The sequence below is a fragment of the Cyprinus carpio genome, chromosome B25 (assembly GCF_018340385.1).
Source record: "Cyprinus carpio isolate SPL01 chromosome B25, ASM1834038v1, whole genome shotgun sequence".
NCBI classification, from domain to species: Eukaryota; Metazoa; Chordata; class Actinopteri; order Cypriniformes; family Cyprinidae; genus Cyprinus; species Cyprinus carpio.
The window spans coordinates 13,175,503-13,195,193 of NC_056621.1; the positions used below are offsets into that span (position 1 = coordinate 13,175,503).

The following is a 19,691-nucleotide window of genomic DNA, read 5'->3' on the forward strand; positions in this document are numbered from 1 at the left end:
CGAGGCTATTTCATTACAAGTTTTGTAAAGTTACAGAGCAAACTGTTACTAGTTCATTCACTAGTTCCACATGACTGGTTGCTATGGCAGAACAATAATGCAAAATTGATACAAACACGGTCAAAAAAATTTAACTACTTTGAAGCTGTGCAAATAACTGATTATTAACCCACATTCTAAAGAGTAATAAATAACACCATGGCAATATTGAAATAAAATAAAACATTGAACATTAAAAAAAATTTAATATTTAACATTTGCATGAACATTTAAAACAGAAAGGAAAATAAACTTCCCCTGCCACTATGGCCTCTTGCATGCCCTGACCTTGGAGACCTAGAATCCTAATTGGAGCCCTGAAATTAAAGAAGAAAACACATTAGATCAGCTGAATGGTTTCGAAAACGGTAAAACTCAACTGTTTAACTCTGGGGGAGTTATAAAATGAGCCTTTTTCCAAAAAAAGTGGAGTGTTCTTTTAACAAATACAACTTTTTATTTTAATAATGTAGGCTACTAGTAAATAGTGAAATTAACATTTAGAAAGATTAATAAATGCTGTAGAAGTGCAGTTTATTATTAGTTAATGTTAACTAATGTAGTTTAACCAAGAGTTTTAATAAATGGAACCATATTGTAAAGTGTTACCAATTTGTTATACACCGATTCAGACGACTCGCGAGTTCAGTGTTGGACAGATCAGTTGTTTTAACCATTCATTAAATGTAATCGGTTCAAAGGAGTCATTAGTTCGAGAATCGGACGTGTCATTAGCGGACTATGGCACGCGTTTTATTATCCCGGGAGTTTAGGACATTGCACAAGATTTTTGTCAACACAGGAAACATTTCATCACTGGATAGTTTTTTGTTTGTTTATTGAAAGTGTTTTTATTTCAGCTGATGCGGAACAATTTTCAGAGTACATAAGGCAACGTTTTTTTTTTAGCACAATTCACACCCAGCGGTAATTCAGGGGAAACAAAATCTCTGAATGCTCGACATGAACTTCGGTCTTCCGATCTTTTACCATCATGTCAATTCTCAATTGATTTTGATTAATATTTACATTTACATTTATGCATTTAGCAGATGCTTTTATCCAAAGCGACTTGCAGTGCATTCAGGCTAACATTTATTACCTAACATGTGTTCCCCTGGGAATTGAACCTATAACCTTTTTGCGCTGCTAACGCAATGCTCTACCACTGAGCCACAGGAACATGCCTGAGGGAGCGAGAGAGAGATTGCAAGACAGTTTGACGACTGTGAGAGTGCGCGCGCGGCCAAGGCTCTCTGCTCATTCTATCAGTAAAACATGGCGCCCTGTCACAAGTGCAGCAGTCATCTACATCACACCATTCAAATGGCTTTGGCGGGACAAAAATTCGTTTTGGCGGCTGAGAGAAAATGGAGGGTGAGTTAATCATTTTCTTTTAACACTATTTTTTTTTTTCGATTTTCGATTAATTGTTTTTTAAAACGTGGTCGATTCAAAATCGATTATTAGGGACCACGAATCAATTTTTTTCCATATTCAGGGCTCTAATTTCGGCGTGGTATTATGCGCATCATTTTAATCATTCCCGTTGGTCTCCCACTTATAATGCGGTAAAATTCCTGCGAACACTGGTTCACTTTAGCCTGTAGGTTGAGTATATTAATCCACACAGATTCTAGAAACCAAATCACTCATTTTAAAATCAACAAAAAAAAAAAAAAAAAATCACAGAAATTCAGGCCCTGATATTTATCTATCACCCAAAAGCCGGTATTAGTTTTCCTACACTGTTCATAGGCTTGCAGCCCTCCATGTTACAGCTAATGCTGTGAGATTTTATGTATGTTTAATCTTAAACATAAAATAACCTGATCATGTTTGATCAAGGCAAGCGACTGTTCTGACTTGCATAAAAATCCTGTCTATTCATTTGAAAATATAGATTTGGGTTCTTTTTTAATGTACCCAAGTGTACCTAAAATAAAAAGAGAGTTTAATATACAGGTTTGTGGCTCTTAATTTCTTTTTATTAATTTAAAATCGAGAATCAAAAGCTTGCGAATCGAAATCGAATTGGAACATCTGAATCGTTAAGGTTTTAATGGTATTACTACTCTTACCGATACGGCCTTCGATCGATCGATCCGATACTTTAATGGTATTCTTGTCGGTACTCTTTGATATAGATATATATATATTTATATATATATATATATATATATATATAACAAAAAGATAAACAATTAACAAAGATACACATTATATAGGCCTACACAGTGCTTTAATTTCAGGAAGGTCTACTACTGTTCAGGTATGGTCTAAACAGAATTCTAGTAAAGCAATCAAATGTAAAATAATGCTGCATAGTTTATCATAGATAGAGTAAGTGCTTATTAAAGCTGAAGTTATTCATTTAGCCTTTTTTTTGTTTAATTCACAGTAATGGTGCAATCGTCAGCATGTTTATTAGACACTGCCTCTTTAAGACCGAGTGCAGATCTAATAGGCGACTGATGCACTATATTTTCTCACAACTATTTCCATACCTACGTCCATTTTAGACATATTTTTTGTGTACATTTGCTAGTTTAGACGTGCACATGAAACCGAAAGTATAATTTGCTCATCTCGTTGCGTGCACCGCTTGGGAACAGCATCTCATGACCAAATTTTTGTGCTATTAATAGCTCTTTTTTATTATTAAACGCTTCCCGCAATTTAGCAACAGTAGCTAGACTGCATTTTACAACAATCACTGAATGCTGAATCTGATTCTGTCGTTACGTTTAAGTTTTTAGGGAAAAATGAGAGCGTAGCCTACTGCTGCAAAGGGAATTAAGTTGCGCTATACAGAATGCAGCTATAGTTTTTTAATGGTTTTACCTCAAATATATTATTATTATAATCTTTGGAAGCCAAAACCTAAAATAAAATCAGAGTAATCACAAATCTGAAGTGTAACCAGGATATGTTTGAATGTTTAGTTCTGTCCTCCATCGTCACTCATTAGGCTGTCATGTGGCGCGCTGTGGAGATCTCTCTCGCTCTTGGACTGCGAATAGCAAAAATGCATCACAGACAAATGGTTTAATATTATGGTATATAGAAATGGTTGGCGAAATAAAACGTCTTTTATAGCAATAATAACATTACGTGTATTTTTCCAAGTACCGACAGCAGAACCGATAACGTCCGAGCTTATCGATACAGCGGTCTTTCAAAATTCAGCCCCGGGGCCCGTTTAATACCAGCTTTCGGTACCCACCTCTACCAGCCCTATATGTTAATGGAATATTTTTATGAATGACGGCGTGTATCACTGATATTAGTAATATAGCTACTGATGTCTCGATTTGAAAATGTTGTAAGAATCAGTATCAGTTTTGCAAAAAAGAGAATCTTGTAAATCAATTAAAATAAAAAAAATCTATCTTTTTTTTACCCAGCCCTAAATAAATAAGGTAACAAGTTTATGTTTACTTACATATATGATTTAGGTCAATCCAAGAGCAATCAACAAGTCTCTCTCTCTCTCTCTCTCGTCAGTTAACGTTGATAAGCTACATTGTCTTGTTTGACTTTCTTTGCCATTTACATCTGACTGAACTACAAACTTTCCAATGACGTCTGGATAAACGGATGCGCTCGACTAGCTCACGCGTCTGTCCCGCTGCACGCTCAAGCCACAGCACGTTTTTCTCTTATCAGCTCGCGCACCAAAGCAATGTGTGTTACTATTAGGGATGTCAAATTTCGATTATTTCCATGATCGATCGTCGTTTAAATTAACGATCAATTAATCGATTAATCGTTAACCATAATGCTGCAAAATGCTCTATGCAGTATGACAGGATGTGCCAAAGCCCCACAAACACACACACAACGCTTTCTCACTTGAATTAAAGGGATTTTAGTCTGAATAAAATGCTAGTAGCAGGATTATAAAATGAATAGATGTGATTAAGATCATTTGATTAAATAAAGAGAGCACGCCATACTTTTTGAGGTAATTTTAGTTTGTTGACTGTTTTCTATCCCGCACGGAGACCGCTGAAATCGCCTCTTTAAATGATTTTGTGGTGCTCGTTGTTGTATTTTAAAAAAACAATTGCAATGTTTTTCAAATGACATTATGGTATTTAAAAAAAAATTATCCCAAACGTAACTTTTTTTTTTGGTGGCGCGCGTGTGGCTGCGCCTGCACATTAAGTGAACTAAATCGGCGCTGCTGCAGTCAAAACACTGTTGCTCACATTAATTTGATCCTGCTGGATTCTGTCCTATAACATGTCCAGATTTTAACTTTTTTTGCATTCCGGTAGGCCTATTTGTTTTTTAAAAATCCGGCATACAGTGCATTAGATAGTGACAGTGCATGTGTGCAGACGATGACGAGCGCGAGCGCGGCTTTGGCTATAATTTATTTGGAGGTTTATTGCTCATGTCTCATTTCGGCACAAATCCCAATGTTTCCATATTGCAATGTATTTGAATATTACACTATTATTTATAATGTTAACTAGGCTTGTACGCATTCGCATCTAGACGGAAAAGATAATCCTCCTTCACATGAGCAAAAACGTCCTTGGGCATAACCAGCAGAGTGAACCCGGTATCAAGGTCCTCATTTAAAACTGACCAGTGTAACCTTGTAAATGTTTTAGTTGACTATGTTTATTTTGATAATGAAACAGACTGACTGAATGTAAGTTTTGAGAATCGCTAGAACATACGTGTTTGCAGCAAGGCTGCGGCCCGAACATCCGAAACAAGCTGAAGACATTTAAAAAAAAAAAAAAAAAAAAAAAAAACCTTTTCCCCAAAAGTGGTTTACGGGTTCCTATTTGTGCGCACACACAGAATAAAAACAGAAAGATTTGTGGCTCTTGTAAAATAAAAGCAAACAAACAGAATTCGGTGCCATCCTTTTTTTTTCTCCGCGTGAACGTATGGCGGCCACGCCGCCCACACTTCTGTTTTAAATCCGTTATACTTAAATTAAGTCGGACATTTTATTTCGCATATTTAAAAAAAAAAAAAAAAAGTTATTTTTTATGGTTGGGCCTAATTACTTATTCTAGCGCTACATTTTCATTAAAAAGCATTCATATTTTGTCCCAGGCTGTTGAGAACCTGTTGCACTAGTTAGTTCCATGCAGAAACCTTTCTTGTGGAGGCGATGGCGTCACCGTTATAGTGAAAACGTCCATTGTAACGGTCACAGCGTCCTTTTAATCGCTTGGTTTGCGAATCCAGCAATTATTTATTTACAAATTATATATAAGCTCTGATGTATGACAGAGTGTGGTATAAAAGCTTTGTTTTATATAGAGAGGAATAACTAGGAAAATGTTAGATCCGTGACCATCAAAGCCTCTGGATGCGCTCAGAGCCCATAGCCTTCATTTACGCGGCGTTGTTCTGTTTGCCGGTTAGATCCACTAATTTTCCACAAATTCAATAACATATAGGCATCGTTTCTTTTGCCTAAATCTCACAGTCCTCTAATTCGCCAGGTTTTATTTCTATTATCTTTCACTTTTAATCCACCCGTTTTCCGCATCTCTGTACTGTGGTAAACCATGGGAAGGGACAATTAAAAGAATCTTCAGTGAGATTAGTGGGAATCGTATCGAAATTTATTAGTCTTGTTCCCTCCATTAGTTAAATCATGGGTTATTTAAGGAACAAAAAATTAATAAACACACATGGACACCTTTTTTTTTTTTTTTTTTTTTTTTTTTTTTTTGCCACAAAATTAATAAGTCGTAGGAACGAATTAACAAAGCGTAATAGGATAGCCTTTCTGTTCCTGTTGTCCCCGCAACCCTGCACAAGCGCATGATAGGCTTTTTATGTGTTGAATATACTTTTATGTTGTTTCTATTTTAATGTAGGCTACTTTTAAAGTTGTAAATCACATTTATAAAGGGCATTAATGTTGTACATTTGTGACATGAATGATGATGTTTTTACGTTTGCTACCGTCAAAAACCGTCACATTCACAAGCGCGGCGCACGTGTTCTGCGCATCGAGCCCGCACGCAGCCCCCAACATTAAATGCGGTTATTACCGACCATCGACAGCCTTAATCGATTGCAATCTCTTATCGACTCAATTATCCGATCGTCGCTATTACTCGTTGACATCCCTAGTCTCTATATTTCGCGTTTAATATTCCACTAGTAAGGATAGATGTACATTCATAGACTGCCTTTTATTATCTCCCATTATACCCTCTGTTGTTCAGATGTTTGCTTTTTCTAAACAACAAACACTGTTTTACCAACCGCCTGGTATCGGCTTTGTTGATATCGGAGGTAAAAAATCATTTTTAACGGAGTTACGCGAACATTTGAAGCTCAGGTATCGGCCCGATATCGATACCAGTATCTGGTGGCACTCCCTAATAATCTATTATTATTATCAAATTATATACTAATTATATTAAACCTCACAGATACCTAGATTATTAATTGTATCTATAATTATATTAAAAGCTATTATCATACCTCCACCTGCTATCTAGTCAGTTAGCAACTAGAAACTCCGTGAAGCGCCTGATGAAGCTGAGATTACATGGGGTTTCATGTATGAAGATCCTTCCGCTTCACCACTCTCCCAGTCGTCTTGCTCATCTGCCTCCTTGGCAGTGCACTTGTTGGAGTCAGGATTAATCCTGAACTAAAAACCTATGAACATGACAGTATAAGGAAGTAGGGGATGGGACAATATGTGCACATTAATGAATAACTGTAAGTGCAGTGGAGCAATGTAGGAATCATACATAAAGGCCAGCTGACCAGAGGCAATTCACATCTCAACAGAGAGTTAGTCAAGGCTGGTTCTACTTTTCTCGTTACCATTCCTCTTCGAAAGAGTCGACGAGATCATGCGGGCCAACTAGATCATGCTGGAAGCACACTGAACAACAGTCGCAATGGGATCCAACTGGACCCCATCTTACACAAATGGACGACGTAGACTTTGCAGATTATATCATCATTACTGTCACCAAAAACACCAAGACAAATGCAAAGAGTAAATTGAGAGGAGTAAGAAACAGAAGTCAGCTGATGGACGACAGGTCTCCACATTAGCACAACGACCAAAGTGTGCAAACAGAAAGACACTGGCCACTTGATGGTTAACCCACAAGAATAGGCAAGGCAAGAAGCCCCTGCGATTTGGCATGATGGGGGCCCAAATGAAGAGTACGCTACACATTCACACTTAAGACCAAACTACGGCTATTTCGACTCAAGCATTAACACCATACTCCTTTATAAGATCTGAGACGTGGAAAAACAACAAAGAACCCTCCTGAACAATCTACAATTCTTCAACACAGAAGGATATATTCCTCAACATCAGATGGGCCTTGAAAAAATGAAGAATTCAAGAGCTTAATTACGGGCCCGAAAAAGTTTTTATGTAAAAAGGCAATATAGTCGTCGTTACATGCCCTCAACACGTCTGCCACTAAAGCATTCAAGTTGTTAGGAGGCTTCAACCTACACCTATTTAATAACTCAGATACTTTACACATGGGGGCTGGGCGATAAAACATTAACACTGTTTTCGCGATAGACATGTAATTATATCATCAATAAAAATGCGTTCGATTAAACTTCGATTCGATTTTTTTTTTTTTTCTTTGTCGGAGAAGGAAACCAGAGGTTGCAAAAGCAACGTTTGGTTGCATGAACAAAGTCAACCTTCCCCCACTCACCTCTCTGGTAAACCTAAGCCAACGTAGGGAGTGTAACACGTACCAAGCCAATCATGTAAACAGTTTAGTTGCACCATAATCGTTGTCTCGTGTTGGATTCTTCAGTACCAGAACCGGCCTGGAAGTATGAATAAGTGGGGAAAGCCTTTATTGTGTTCGGTCCCGCCTCAGTGATGCAGAGTAGATGAACGACTGGCTCGCGCCAATTCCTGACAGGCGCCAAGCGCCATGTTACTGAGAGAAAAGAGCAGACGAGCAGAGAAGACGAGCCCCTCCTCCGGATCAGCAGCGCAACACTTTTCACAGTCTTTCAAAACTGTCCTTGCTCTCCATCTCTCCCTTCTATCTCCGGCCATATTAATTAAAATTGATATTACCATCAAAATCAATTGAGAACTGACACAATGCCTAGTTTCGAAAAGAACCCGAGGGGTTGAGTTTCACGTGAAGCAAAGTCGAAATATTTTTTTTCCCTGAATACCGCCTGGGTGTGAATTGTTGACTAAATAACGTTGCCATCTCTTCTCTGAAAAGCGTTCAGCACAATTCAGCTGACATAACACCACACCTTAAATAAACGATCAAACCACTATCCAGATGATGAACTCTGTGTTCTGGGTTAACACAAATCTTGTGCGATGTCCTAAACTATGGATAATCACACGTGCTGTCACCGCGTCATGATAGGTGCGCATTATTTTTCTGCTTTTTGTCCTTTGTCCCAATCACACCGATGAATCAGAGGCAGGTTTTAAAGGATAGTTCCACCCCAAAATGCAAATTTCCTAATAATTACTCACCCCAAGCCATCACAAGATATCCATGTCTTTCTTTCTTCAGTGGAGATAATTTGTTGTTTGAGGGAAAACATTTCAGATTTTTTCTTTCATATAATGGACTTCAATGGCAACTAACTCAGTTGGTTGCTATTGTTTCCTCAAAAAACTTAATTTCTTTCCACTGAAGAAAGAAAGACATGGATACCTTGGATGGCATTAAAGTGAAAGTAAAATTGCTGTGGAAATTCTTCATCTTTGAGGTGAACTAACCTTTAAGTCAGCACGTAAAAAATGTTTAAAATGTAATAGATTTTTCTTCTCCTTAACCTTATTTTTAAATAGGCCAGCAAAAATTTAAATACTTATCGACATCGACTCAATGGCAAAACACCTCAAGTATCGTGATACAAAGCCGGCCATATCGCACCAGCCTACTTACATAACATTTTAAATAGGGGTGTCAAAATTTATTGTTTCCCCTACGCATGGCATCTAGACCATCTGCAATAGTTCAGTAATAGACCATAACCGATTATAATGTACTGACACTCTTCTGACATCATTTATGTACATTATAAAGCCGGTCAGCTGTAGCATACAATGGCAGAGGGGAGGGCAGGACGCCAGTGCCGGAAGTAATTGAAAGATGCTCTGTCCACTTTTGAAGCCTACATCTGGGCACAATATTTCCGCTTTGCAACAACCTGGTAAGCACTAATTCCGCAGAAGACGCCACTGTGCGCGCCATGTCAATGCCACGGGGTCAGAATATGCATGAGATAATGCCACTAACTTGATAAACTACGTTGCCCAGTTTTTACCCAGCTGTCAGCACCTGGCAGAGTCTGACTGAATTTTAGAGATGCGCGGATGAGCTCCAACGCCGAATCCACACGCAAAAAACCGTCATCCACCCACCCCAATAATTTTCTCTGACTTAAGTATCCAAACCTGATGGTCAAATTACAATTATTCTGTGTTGTTATGTGCGGATTATAAAATGGATGATCATAACCTTCAACAACCGGATTTAGCAACGGGTTGATGCACAATATCTTTAATGGTAACAACATAATACACTGATTAATGAGCTGCCTTAAATGAACATTTTCTTAAACAATTTATATGACAGATTTTCTCCTTTTTTAATGGCATTAACAAGCTTTACAAACTGGAATGTCACTGTTTGAACAGGCGAGCACACACACGCGCACACACATCACTTTTGAAGAGAAATTTAACTTAACTGAAGAAATGTAAATTTATCGCGATGCATTGTGATATCTTATTGAACTGAATCGATGACATGATAATCGTAATCGAACCGAACCGTGAGACCAGTGTCAGTTCACACCCCTAATTTTAAAGGGAGAAGATGACTTTGAACAGCTTTTCAATTGTCAATTTGCTTTTACACCGCAATCAAACTATTTAAGATAAAAAAAAAATACCTCTGAACAAACTCCAATGTTGTGTGCTGGCTTCCACCTGATACTCTAGGTTGAATACATAGTAACAGGCGAAGAGAGCGGCCAAGGCGCAGTGGAGTCCGCCATGCGACCCTTCCCCCTCGATCGACAGCATCCATTTTTTTGCAGTCAGGATTGTCTCTCCTTAGTAAAGACAAAGAGTCATAACAAAAATTATATTTCATAGCAATCACCCTCATGTCGTTCCAAACCCGTAAGACCTCCGTTCATCTTCGGAACACAGTTTAAGATATTTTAGATTTAGTCTGAGAGCTTTATGTCCCTCCATTGAAAATGTATGTACAGTATACTGTCCATGTCCAGAAAGGTAATAAAAACATCTTCAAAGTAGTCCATGTGACATCAGAGGGTCCATTAGAATTTGTTGAAGCATCGAAAATACATTTTGCTCCAAAAATAACAAAAATTACGACTTTATTCAGGATTGTCTTCTCTTCCGGGTCTGTTGTGAATGCGACTGTTGACGTACGACGCTCTCAGTGGAGAATATTTTTTTTTTTTGAGGAAAACAGTTCCTGATTTTTTCTTCATATACTGGCTTTCAATGGCAACGAACTCCGTTTGGGTTGCTATTGTTTCCCTCAAAAAACTTAATTTCTTTTCCACTGAAGAAAGAAAGACATGGATATCTTGGATGGCATTGGGGTGAGGTAAATATTAGGAGAATTTTCAGTTTTGAGGTGAACTAATCCTTTAAGTTTAAAATAAAAATGTTTAAATGTAATATATTTTTCTCCTGGTCCTTATTTTAAATAGGTCATAGAAATATCAATAATTATCGATATCGACGTATATGAAACACTTATATTGTGATACAGTTTTCAGCCATATCGCCCGCCCAGCCCAATTTACATAACATTTTTAAATAGGGGTGTCAAAATTTATCGTTTCTACGATGCAGACGAGGACGATACGGGTATCGGGCTCAGTAATAGACCATAACCGATTATAATGTACTGACACTTCTCTGACGTCATTTGTCGCGTATGTGCTTTGTCGCGGTAGCATACAATGGCAGAGGGAGGCGAGACGCGGGTGCGAGTAATTAAAGATGCTCCAACTACTTTTAAAGCCTACATCTGGGCACATTTCAGCTTTTATGAACAACCTGGTAAGCACGACCTGCAGAAGACGCACTGTGTGCGCTCTCATGTCACGCACAAATAGAATATGCAGGAGGTAATACCACTAACTTGATAAACCACGTTAGCCGTTTTCACCCCGAGCTGTTAACGCCTGGCAGAGTCTGATTGCTTTTAGAGATTCATGGACGAGCTCCAACGCCGAATCCACAGCCAAAAATAAATCATCCACCCGCCCCAACAATTTTCTCTGACTTAAGTATCCTCACCCGATGGTCAAATTACTATTATTCTGTGTTGTTATGCGTGATTATAAATGGATGATCATAACCTTCAACAGCGGACTCAGCGACGGTTGATGCGTGCATCTTTAATGGTAACATAATACACCGATTAATAAACGCTGCTTTTAAATGAATATTTCTTTAAAACAATTTATATGACAGATTTTTCTTTTCTTAATGGCATAAACAAGCTTTACTCCCAACTGGAATGTCACTGTTTGAACAGGCGAGCACACACACGCGCGCACACATCACTTTTGAAGAAAAATGTAAAATTGAGAATGCGGTGCATCGCGATGCATTGTGATATAGAATTGAACTGAATCGATGACATGATAATCGTAATCGAACCGAACCGTGAGACCAGTGTCAGTTCACACCCCTAATTTTAAAGGGAGAAGATGATTTTGAACAGCTTTTCAATTGTCAATTTGCTTTTACACTGCAATCAAACTATTTAAGATAAAAAATACCTCTGAACAAACTCCAGTGTTGTGCTGGCTTCCACCTGATACTCTAGGTTGAATACATAGTAACAGGCGAAGAGAGTGGCCAAGGCAGTGGTGAAGTCTGCCATGTGAGCACCAGGTGGGATTACAACCCTCCCCTCGATCGACAGCATCCATTTTTTTGCAGTCAGGATTGTGTCTCCTTAGTAAAGACAAGAGTCATCACAAAAATTATATTTCATAGCAATACATTCTATAAAAGATTTTCTCCACATAAATTATTGTAAAAAAACAGGGCAGGAAGCGTACATATCTTCGAAGCAGGTACCCACTGTATATGATTACTCCATTTGTTTGTTTGATTGAATTTTTGAATTAAATTTGTTTAGTTCATTAAAGGTTTGGTTTGCGTTCATCTTCGGAACACAGTTTAAGATATTTTAGATTTAGGTATTAATGACTCACCCTCATGTCATTGAAAATGTATGTACAGTATACTGTCCATGTCCAGAAAGGTAATAAAAACATCTTCAAAGTAGTCCATGTGACATCAGAGGGTCCGTTAGAATTTGTTGAAGCATCGAAAATACATTTTGCTCCAAAAAAAATAACAAAAATTACGACTTTATTCAGGATTGTCTTCTCTTCCGGGTCTGTTGTGAATGCGACTGTTGACGTACGACGCTGCTGACGTGTTCTCTGGTGCGCCCAATAACAAAGAAAACACGTCAGCAGCGTCGTACGTCAGCGGCGTCACTGCAGTGTTGTGAACGCGCTCACAACAGACCCGGAAGAGAAGAAAATGCTGAATAAAGTCGTAATTTTTGTTATTTTTGGAGCAAAATGTATATTCGATGCTTCAACAAATTCTAACTGAACCTCTGATATCACATGGACTACTTTGATGATGTTTTTATTACCTTTCTGGACGTGGACAGTATACCGTACATACATTTTCAATGGAGGGTCAGAAAGCTCTCGGACTAAATCTAAAATATCTTATACTGTGTTCCGAAGATGAACGGAGGTCTTACGGGTTTGGAACGACATGAGGGTGAGTCATTAATGACATAATTTTTATTTTTGGCTGAACTAACCCTTTAAAGGATTAGTTCAACTCAAAATGAAAATTTCCTAATAATTTACTCACCCCAATGCCATCCAAGATATCCATGTCTTTCTTTCCTCAGTGGAAGAGAAATTAAGTCTGAGGAAAACATTTCTGGATTTTTCTTTGAATAATGGACTTCAATTGTAACCAACGTTTTGAAGTCCAAATCAATGCAGTTTCAAAGATCTTTGAAGTGCTTCAGCGGGCTGTGCAGGATCCCAGCTGAGGATTAGGGTCTTATCTAGCGAAATGATTGGTCATTTTCTAAAAAAAAAATGAAAAAATTTATATACTTTTTAACTACAATTGTTAGGATTGAGCTGGGAACTACATCATCACATCGAAAGGTTGCGCTCGATATCGCCGGCGGAAATACCCAAAGATGGCCGGCGAAATGGAGCGCGACCTTTCGATGGTGATGATGTAGTTCCCAGCTCAATCCTAACAATTGAACTGCATTGATTTGGACTTCAAAACGTTGGTTACAATTGAAGTCCATTATTCGAAGAAGAAAAATCCAGAAATGTTTTCCTCAGACTTAATTTCTCTTCCACTGAGGAAAGAAAGACATGGATATCTTGGATGGCATTGGGGTGAGTAAATTATTAGGAAATTTTCATTTTGAGGTGAACTAATCCTTTAAGCAGCAATAACTGGTTTGGTGATAGAAAAACAATGAGTGATACAGGCATAGCAAGCAATCTGAAATAGCAATCACGACATTATAGGTGGCTACTAAAGATGAGAGATTACTCCACATAACTTAAGTTTTGGAGTGACTGTGCTGTTTACTGACTGGTGCAGAGGCAGAGAATGACACAACACACATTCACTAGTGTTTTCCAGAAACTTTGCTTTTGCTTGTGCCCTATACATTCAAAGGATTCGTTAACATTGAATGTGAAACTTACCGAGCATGATGATCCTTGGAGTGACTGGGAGAGACAGCTGGGCCTCTGCGTCTGCGGGAGTGGTAGTCTCCTATGCCAGCAAAAGATAAGAGTTACTTGAAACAAGGTAGACTGTATATTATCTCTAGGATAGAAAAAGCTTTTTGAAATTTGTTGATAAGGAAGCAATGAGCCTTTTTTTTTTGCTCTGAAGGTTTGTGAAAGGTTTACACAAAAAATTAACTAAGTACCACAATATCGTTATCGATTACAACACTACATCAATTTTCTCTTAATTTAAAATATTGTGCTCACAGTGGACAACAGTGACTTTACCCAGCATTTACCCAAGAATTGAGATAGAAGCTTGCACCATGTGGGTTATATTGTGAGGTGAGGTCTATCGACGAAAAAGTGCTCAACCACCAATAACATAAACCTGACACAAACCTGTATTTATTTGAAAAACTGGAGGTTCGTCAACCTGCATTAACAATTTGGGGGGGGGTTTGGGTTCACTCTAATCAGGGAAAATGATTCTTCCACAATAAATGTGACAATTAATTGTTGAAAACTCCAAATAAAATATTTAAATAATTAAGGAACTTACATCAGCAATGAGAAAAAAAAGTGACTCCTCTTGCTCTTTGAAGTGTGCCAACATCACAAGCATCGCTGCTAGGCCATCAGATCCTTCTCGGTCCTTCTTTATGGCTTCCTTCAGAACAGCTCTTACTTCTTTCCTCCACTTTGTAATCTGACTACTGAAGAAATCCAGGAGTCTTTTACCCTTTTTGTCCATATCTTCATTCAGTCTTGTGTATAGTTCAACATTTGGTGAGATTGGTGAAGTGTGACAATAAAAACTTCTGTGAAAAAGAGAAATGGCCACTCTTTACCCACATCCAGAATGCTTGGGGAAGGCTTTGCGTTGATGTATTCCCGCTGTTTGGCATAAGTGATTGCCATTAGGGTCTTCTACCCTTCCTATCTCAGCGCCCTTTAGTCCCTCTCGGCTGGATATCAATCAATCTCAAGCTTCTTTTCCTCTAATGATGCTGATGTTTCCCCATCTGGATAGTCCCTCCCTCTGGCTGCCAACGAACACACCCATAACTGTCGATTCTTGCACATGTAGCTACTGCTGGCTGGTCATCATCACCATCCTCATCATCTCTCTGGGTGCGTTTGTGCTTCCTCAGACGGGAAAGAGAGTTGCCTCGATTCAAATATTCTACTCTGGTTTTGAGCTGATTTATAACGCTGAAATACCCACATCCAATTAGCTCCCCTTCTTCATTTTTGTCTAAAAAGCTATTTGGATATTTTTGAGTTATAGCTTTAGCCACTACCACACACTCTCTGCGAGTAGGGTTCAAGGAACGCTCTCTCATCGCATCAACAGTGACTTTTATCAAGTGTCTGCGGTCATCCGGAGCTGGCCTCTCACCAGCATCTACTGCTCTTCTAAGAGTCAGCCTCACTTTTGTTCCATGGCACCTCAAAACTGTTCACCCATGCAGAGATGGAACTTATAGATGATATGGGGCATGTGCTGGAAGAGGCAACTGACAGTGGCTCAGACGATGAAGGGCTCAGCTGGGGATTGAAAGGACCTGCATTACACACGTATGAGTGAAAGCACAGAATAGTCAGGTGAAAATAAGGTTTGACCCTAAAAAAAAAAAATTCTAACAAAAGGTTTCTTAGTGGTTTACAATAGTATCAGATGTACTAAAACTTAAAAAAAAAAAAAATCAAAATGGTGGCCGTCAAGTCCTTATAGGTGGGTCAATATAGGGTTAAACCAACAAAATTTATATAAAATGTTTTTTTTGTTTTTTTTTTGGATTCTGGTACAGTTCAAATATACTAACTATAAAAATACTAAATAACAGACTAAAATGTATTTAAATCTGACCTTGGGAAAAGGGTCATTTCAAAAATGGTTGCCATGGCTTCATCTCAATTACTAATCAGCCTAGATGGGTGATTTGAGGTCAACTGATGGTCAGAACAAACAAGAAAATTATTTTACATGTTACCATTGAAATATTTTTGATGATGTGCTTTTTTCAGCCGCATTGCAGGTGTATATTAAAATCAATGTGTTCAAAAAAAGAGCAAATGCAATGCATGACTATGTGATCTGCATGGATGGGGGAATATGGGCAATATCTTAAATGCTGTTTTCAATTGCAATGCGACCACTATCCTTCTGTACTGTATTGCACTGTTCTTACATACTTGGGCCTATAATCAAGTGATTGGGCTCTTTGGAAAGCTGTGGGTCTGTAGTTTTGCTTGGAATAACTGTATCTAGTGCAGAGACAGCATTGCAGAGGCAAGAATATAGTTTTTTTATTTTTCCCGTATATACCATCTTTTTTTTTTTTTTTTTTTAAGCAAATTGGCTTTATATGCTGGGATTTCAATAATTCTAACCTCAATCTGTACTCCTCAAGTTCTATCAACATGTCACCTGCCTGACCAAAGGGGACAGAATCTTGGACCAGGTATATATTTTTTTTTACAAAATTATTATTGAATGATTGCGGATTTATTTAGTTATTAATTGTAGCGGATCAACTAATATATTTTAATTAAAACAACTAATCTCACCTTTCAAGGAATGAATAATTTTTCTGCACTGAATGGGTGTGAGCAGATGTTTGATGTCATCTTCTTGAATAAACTGCAGATCATCTGGTCCTTCAACACCTACTTTCACCAACTCATTGACTAAATTTTCAAGCTTTGCTTCATCTAGCTGTGGTAGCACGGCCTGTATTGCCTTCTCAATGGAGTCCATTACTCATTCTTCTGAAACACAGAATGATGCAGAGCAACAAGATTAAGACCAAATTGATTATATACAGAAAGAGGGTAATAATCTGCAAGGTTCTCTACAGTCAAACACTGATATTGTGCTTCTGAGTTGCTTTGTAAGCAATAAACACCAAGATCCACAACAGGCACAGACTGATACTGCTGGACAACAAAATGCATGTTTGCCTCGTTTACCAGTATCAACAGTATTTTCCCAAGTAGATACCCTGTGTCATTTTGGTCCACTACAACAGTCATGCCTCTTTTGTACAGAGTGCCTTTGAAAGTGACAGAGGGTGTTTCAGTAGTGTCTTCTGGGCAGAGACCCTTGAGACTGATAGCTCTCTGAATGCCAATCTGGTACAGTTGGTCATAGAATTTATTTGGTTGGCCCATTTGCAGAGTTGGAGGAAATAAGTTACCAGCATGTAAATATGCTTGTAGCAACTGGTGTCTTTCTGCTAAAGTACTGCAGAGGTTTTTAAAGTTATGCAGTTTCCTTGCACACTGCTTAAAATATGAGTGCTTGCTTTCAAAGCGCAATGTCCACAACCTAATGAGGGGACCAAACTGAAGAATGAGTTCTGGGTAATGGACAAGATAGTGGTGTTTGGGTTTAAGTGTCTTTTCTGGGAATGTGGCAGTTCTTAGCTGGATGTATTCCTCAATGAGAATCTTAAGGTATGCTACTTGGTTGGTATGGATCTTGGGTGCACATATCAAATCCACAATTTCTCTGAGCTTTAAGCACAACTGCCACACCTCATCATCAAGTGGATTTTTGATTCGGTCTCCAACCAGAATAGGAAAGAGACGTAAGAGGCACCAGTTTTGAGCAGCATGTCCTCCCAGCTTCTCCGCATTAGTTTTAACCTCACATGGCTTGTTATTTGCATCACTGCCTAGGTATGTGAACTGTGATATAGTCCGATTCAGTTGACCATAGGTGAAGTGTTTGCCCACTGTCACTAAGTGCTTAATGTACATAGCAAGATCAAATGAAACAACCCCTTCAAACAGGTCATGACCCAGGCATGGAGGGAGCCCTGGCTGGCAAACATGAAAATATTTCAACTGATTGAAAATTGAGTCAAATTTTACTCCACTGTTCATTTCCTGGTCTGCCAGGTCTGCCACACTGTTTTTGTAGCTATCTATGGTTCTTTTAGGACCAGATTTGCAGGGATCTGTTTGAAAAGACACTCTGTCGATGACACAGTACCGGCAAAAAATGTGTGCTTTTACTGAAGTTTTCAGTAAACCCGCCAATACTGTGTGACCCCAGATTATCTCCAGTAATGGCAATCACAGAGCCTTTTACTTTCTCCTCAGCACCATATTCAATTCCATTTTCCTCCATTTCTTTTAAAGTCACTGACTAAAGTGGAGAACACTTTTTCTTGTCCAAAAAATTGGAAATCCTCCTCTCTGCACAACATAACAAGTTGCATTGGATCAATGGAAGACCTGTTGTGTGGTGCAATCTCTGCAAGTGTCATGTACATGGCCAGTATTTTGTGTTTTTTTTCTGCCTGAGCCCAGTGGGTTCGCAACTTCGAAAGAATCCTGATACAAGATGAGAGACAATGAAGATGGTGAATCTCGTAAAAGTATATTCTCTTTAAAGTTTCTACCATCTCTCACATCTTCGAGAACATCAGGATTTGTTTTCTGTGTCAGCTTTAGCTTGGGCATACTGCTCTTTAACAGAGTTCTGAGAGAGGAGTGATTTTACTGTATCCTTGATGGGCACGTACTGGTAGAACCTCTCTTTGCCTTTAGCATCAATGCCCAAATAAGTCTTGACTGGCTCAACATAGCTAAATCTGCTCTTAAAGAAGGTTTTACGGGTTTGATCTGTTTCTAAACACTCCTTCGTTGCACATTTTCAGAAGGTTATCTTTTGAGAGATTATCAAGGAGCCTCTTAATATCACTTTCAGGCACATTCAGATCTGTTTAACTCTTCATGCATCCTAGACAATAGATGAGTCAAACCAGTGTTGTGTACCTCTTGTATTTCCTCTATTAAGGTCTGAATTGTACTGGCTGGTAACAACATTTTAGCCTGCATTCGGAGATAAAACATGGCCAGATTGTTCATAAAATCATCTGTGTCCACTTTATCTTTTGTGTTGTCATTATCATCGTCAAAAGTGGTCTCAAAAGTGTGATCTAGTTCACTGTCTGATGACATGGAGGCACAGGTGATGTTAGTACTAGCAGCACTGGTAGAACTTTGGCTAATACGTGGAGAAATAGATATACTCTTGTGTTTCCGATTCAAGTGCGAGGCAAAGGTTGAACGGACACGGAAATGTTTTAAACAATTAATATAAGGGCATGACACTTTTGTGCCATATTTAATATGCCAATGAAGATGTTCATGTAAGCTTGGAAAATTTGCTGGACACATAGTTTACAACCTTCAACAGAGCAAGCCAAATCAACTCCATCAATTTTCCTTTTAAGTACTGGTTTAGCTGTCTTCTTGTGAAAGCGGTACATGTGGCTCTGAACGGCACCACGCGTCACAAAAGTGGCAAAGCATTTTTGCTACGCCACATGGAAATCTAAAGTTAGCTAGATTTCTGTGTATGCTCAAATGACGAACAAATGCAGTAATTGAAGCTGTGGTGAAATTACAGTGCTTGCACGAGTAATTCATTTTGATGGAAAGCTAACTGGGTTATACTCCTAGCGCTAGCTGTATACACGTGGCTTTCCACAGCCTGACAAGGGTGTGGCACTGAACTTTTTTTTTTTTTTTTTTTTTTTTTTTGCTCGTAGTAGTGATGGTAAAGTTACTTACTGATTTTCTGGAAGTCCCGATAAGCAGTTGGTGAAGGGATCCGCGATTCCAAGATGGAAACTCCGGCAGAGGCCACGGGTGGGAAAAATACGTTAAAGGCTGTGAAAACGTCTCCGTCGGAGCTCTCACGGAAACGTTTTCGCTGAATTCCTCTCAGGCAAAAAGTTAAAGATATCAACACAAAGACGAAAACAAAATAAATAACTTTACAACCACAAGACAAAGCCGTGTGT

General features: G+C 38.6%; 1 protein-coding gene across 1 annotated transcript; it reads right to left on the reverse strand.

The window, feature by feature from the left end:
- Positions 1 to 225: 225 nt before the first annotated feature.
- Positions 226 to 14,787, reverse strand: LOC109074886. Its single transcript, XM_042753340.1, has 5 exons — positions 14,718 to 14,787; positions 14,429 to 14,622; positions 13,840 to 13,909; positions 11,842 to 12,019; positions 226 to 356 (listed from the first exon to the last, which is right to left on the reverse strand). The coding sequence occupies exons 1-5, from the start codon at positions 14,785 to 14,787 to the stop codon at positions 251 to 253; spliced, it is 618 nt and encodes a 205-aa protein (XP_042609274.1). The 3' UTR covers positions 226 to 250.
- Between the last annotated feature and the right edge of the window lie 4,904 nt (positions 14,788 to 19,691).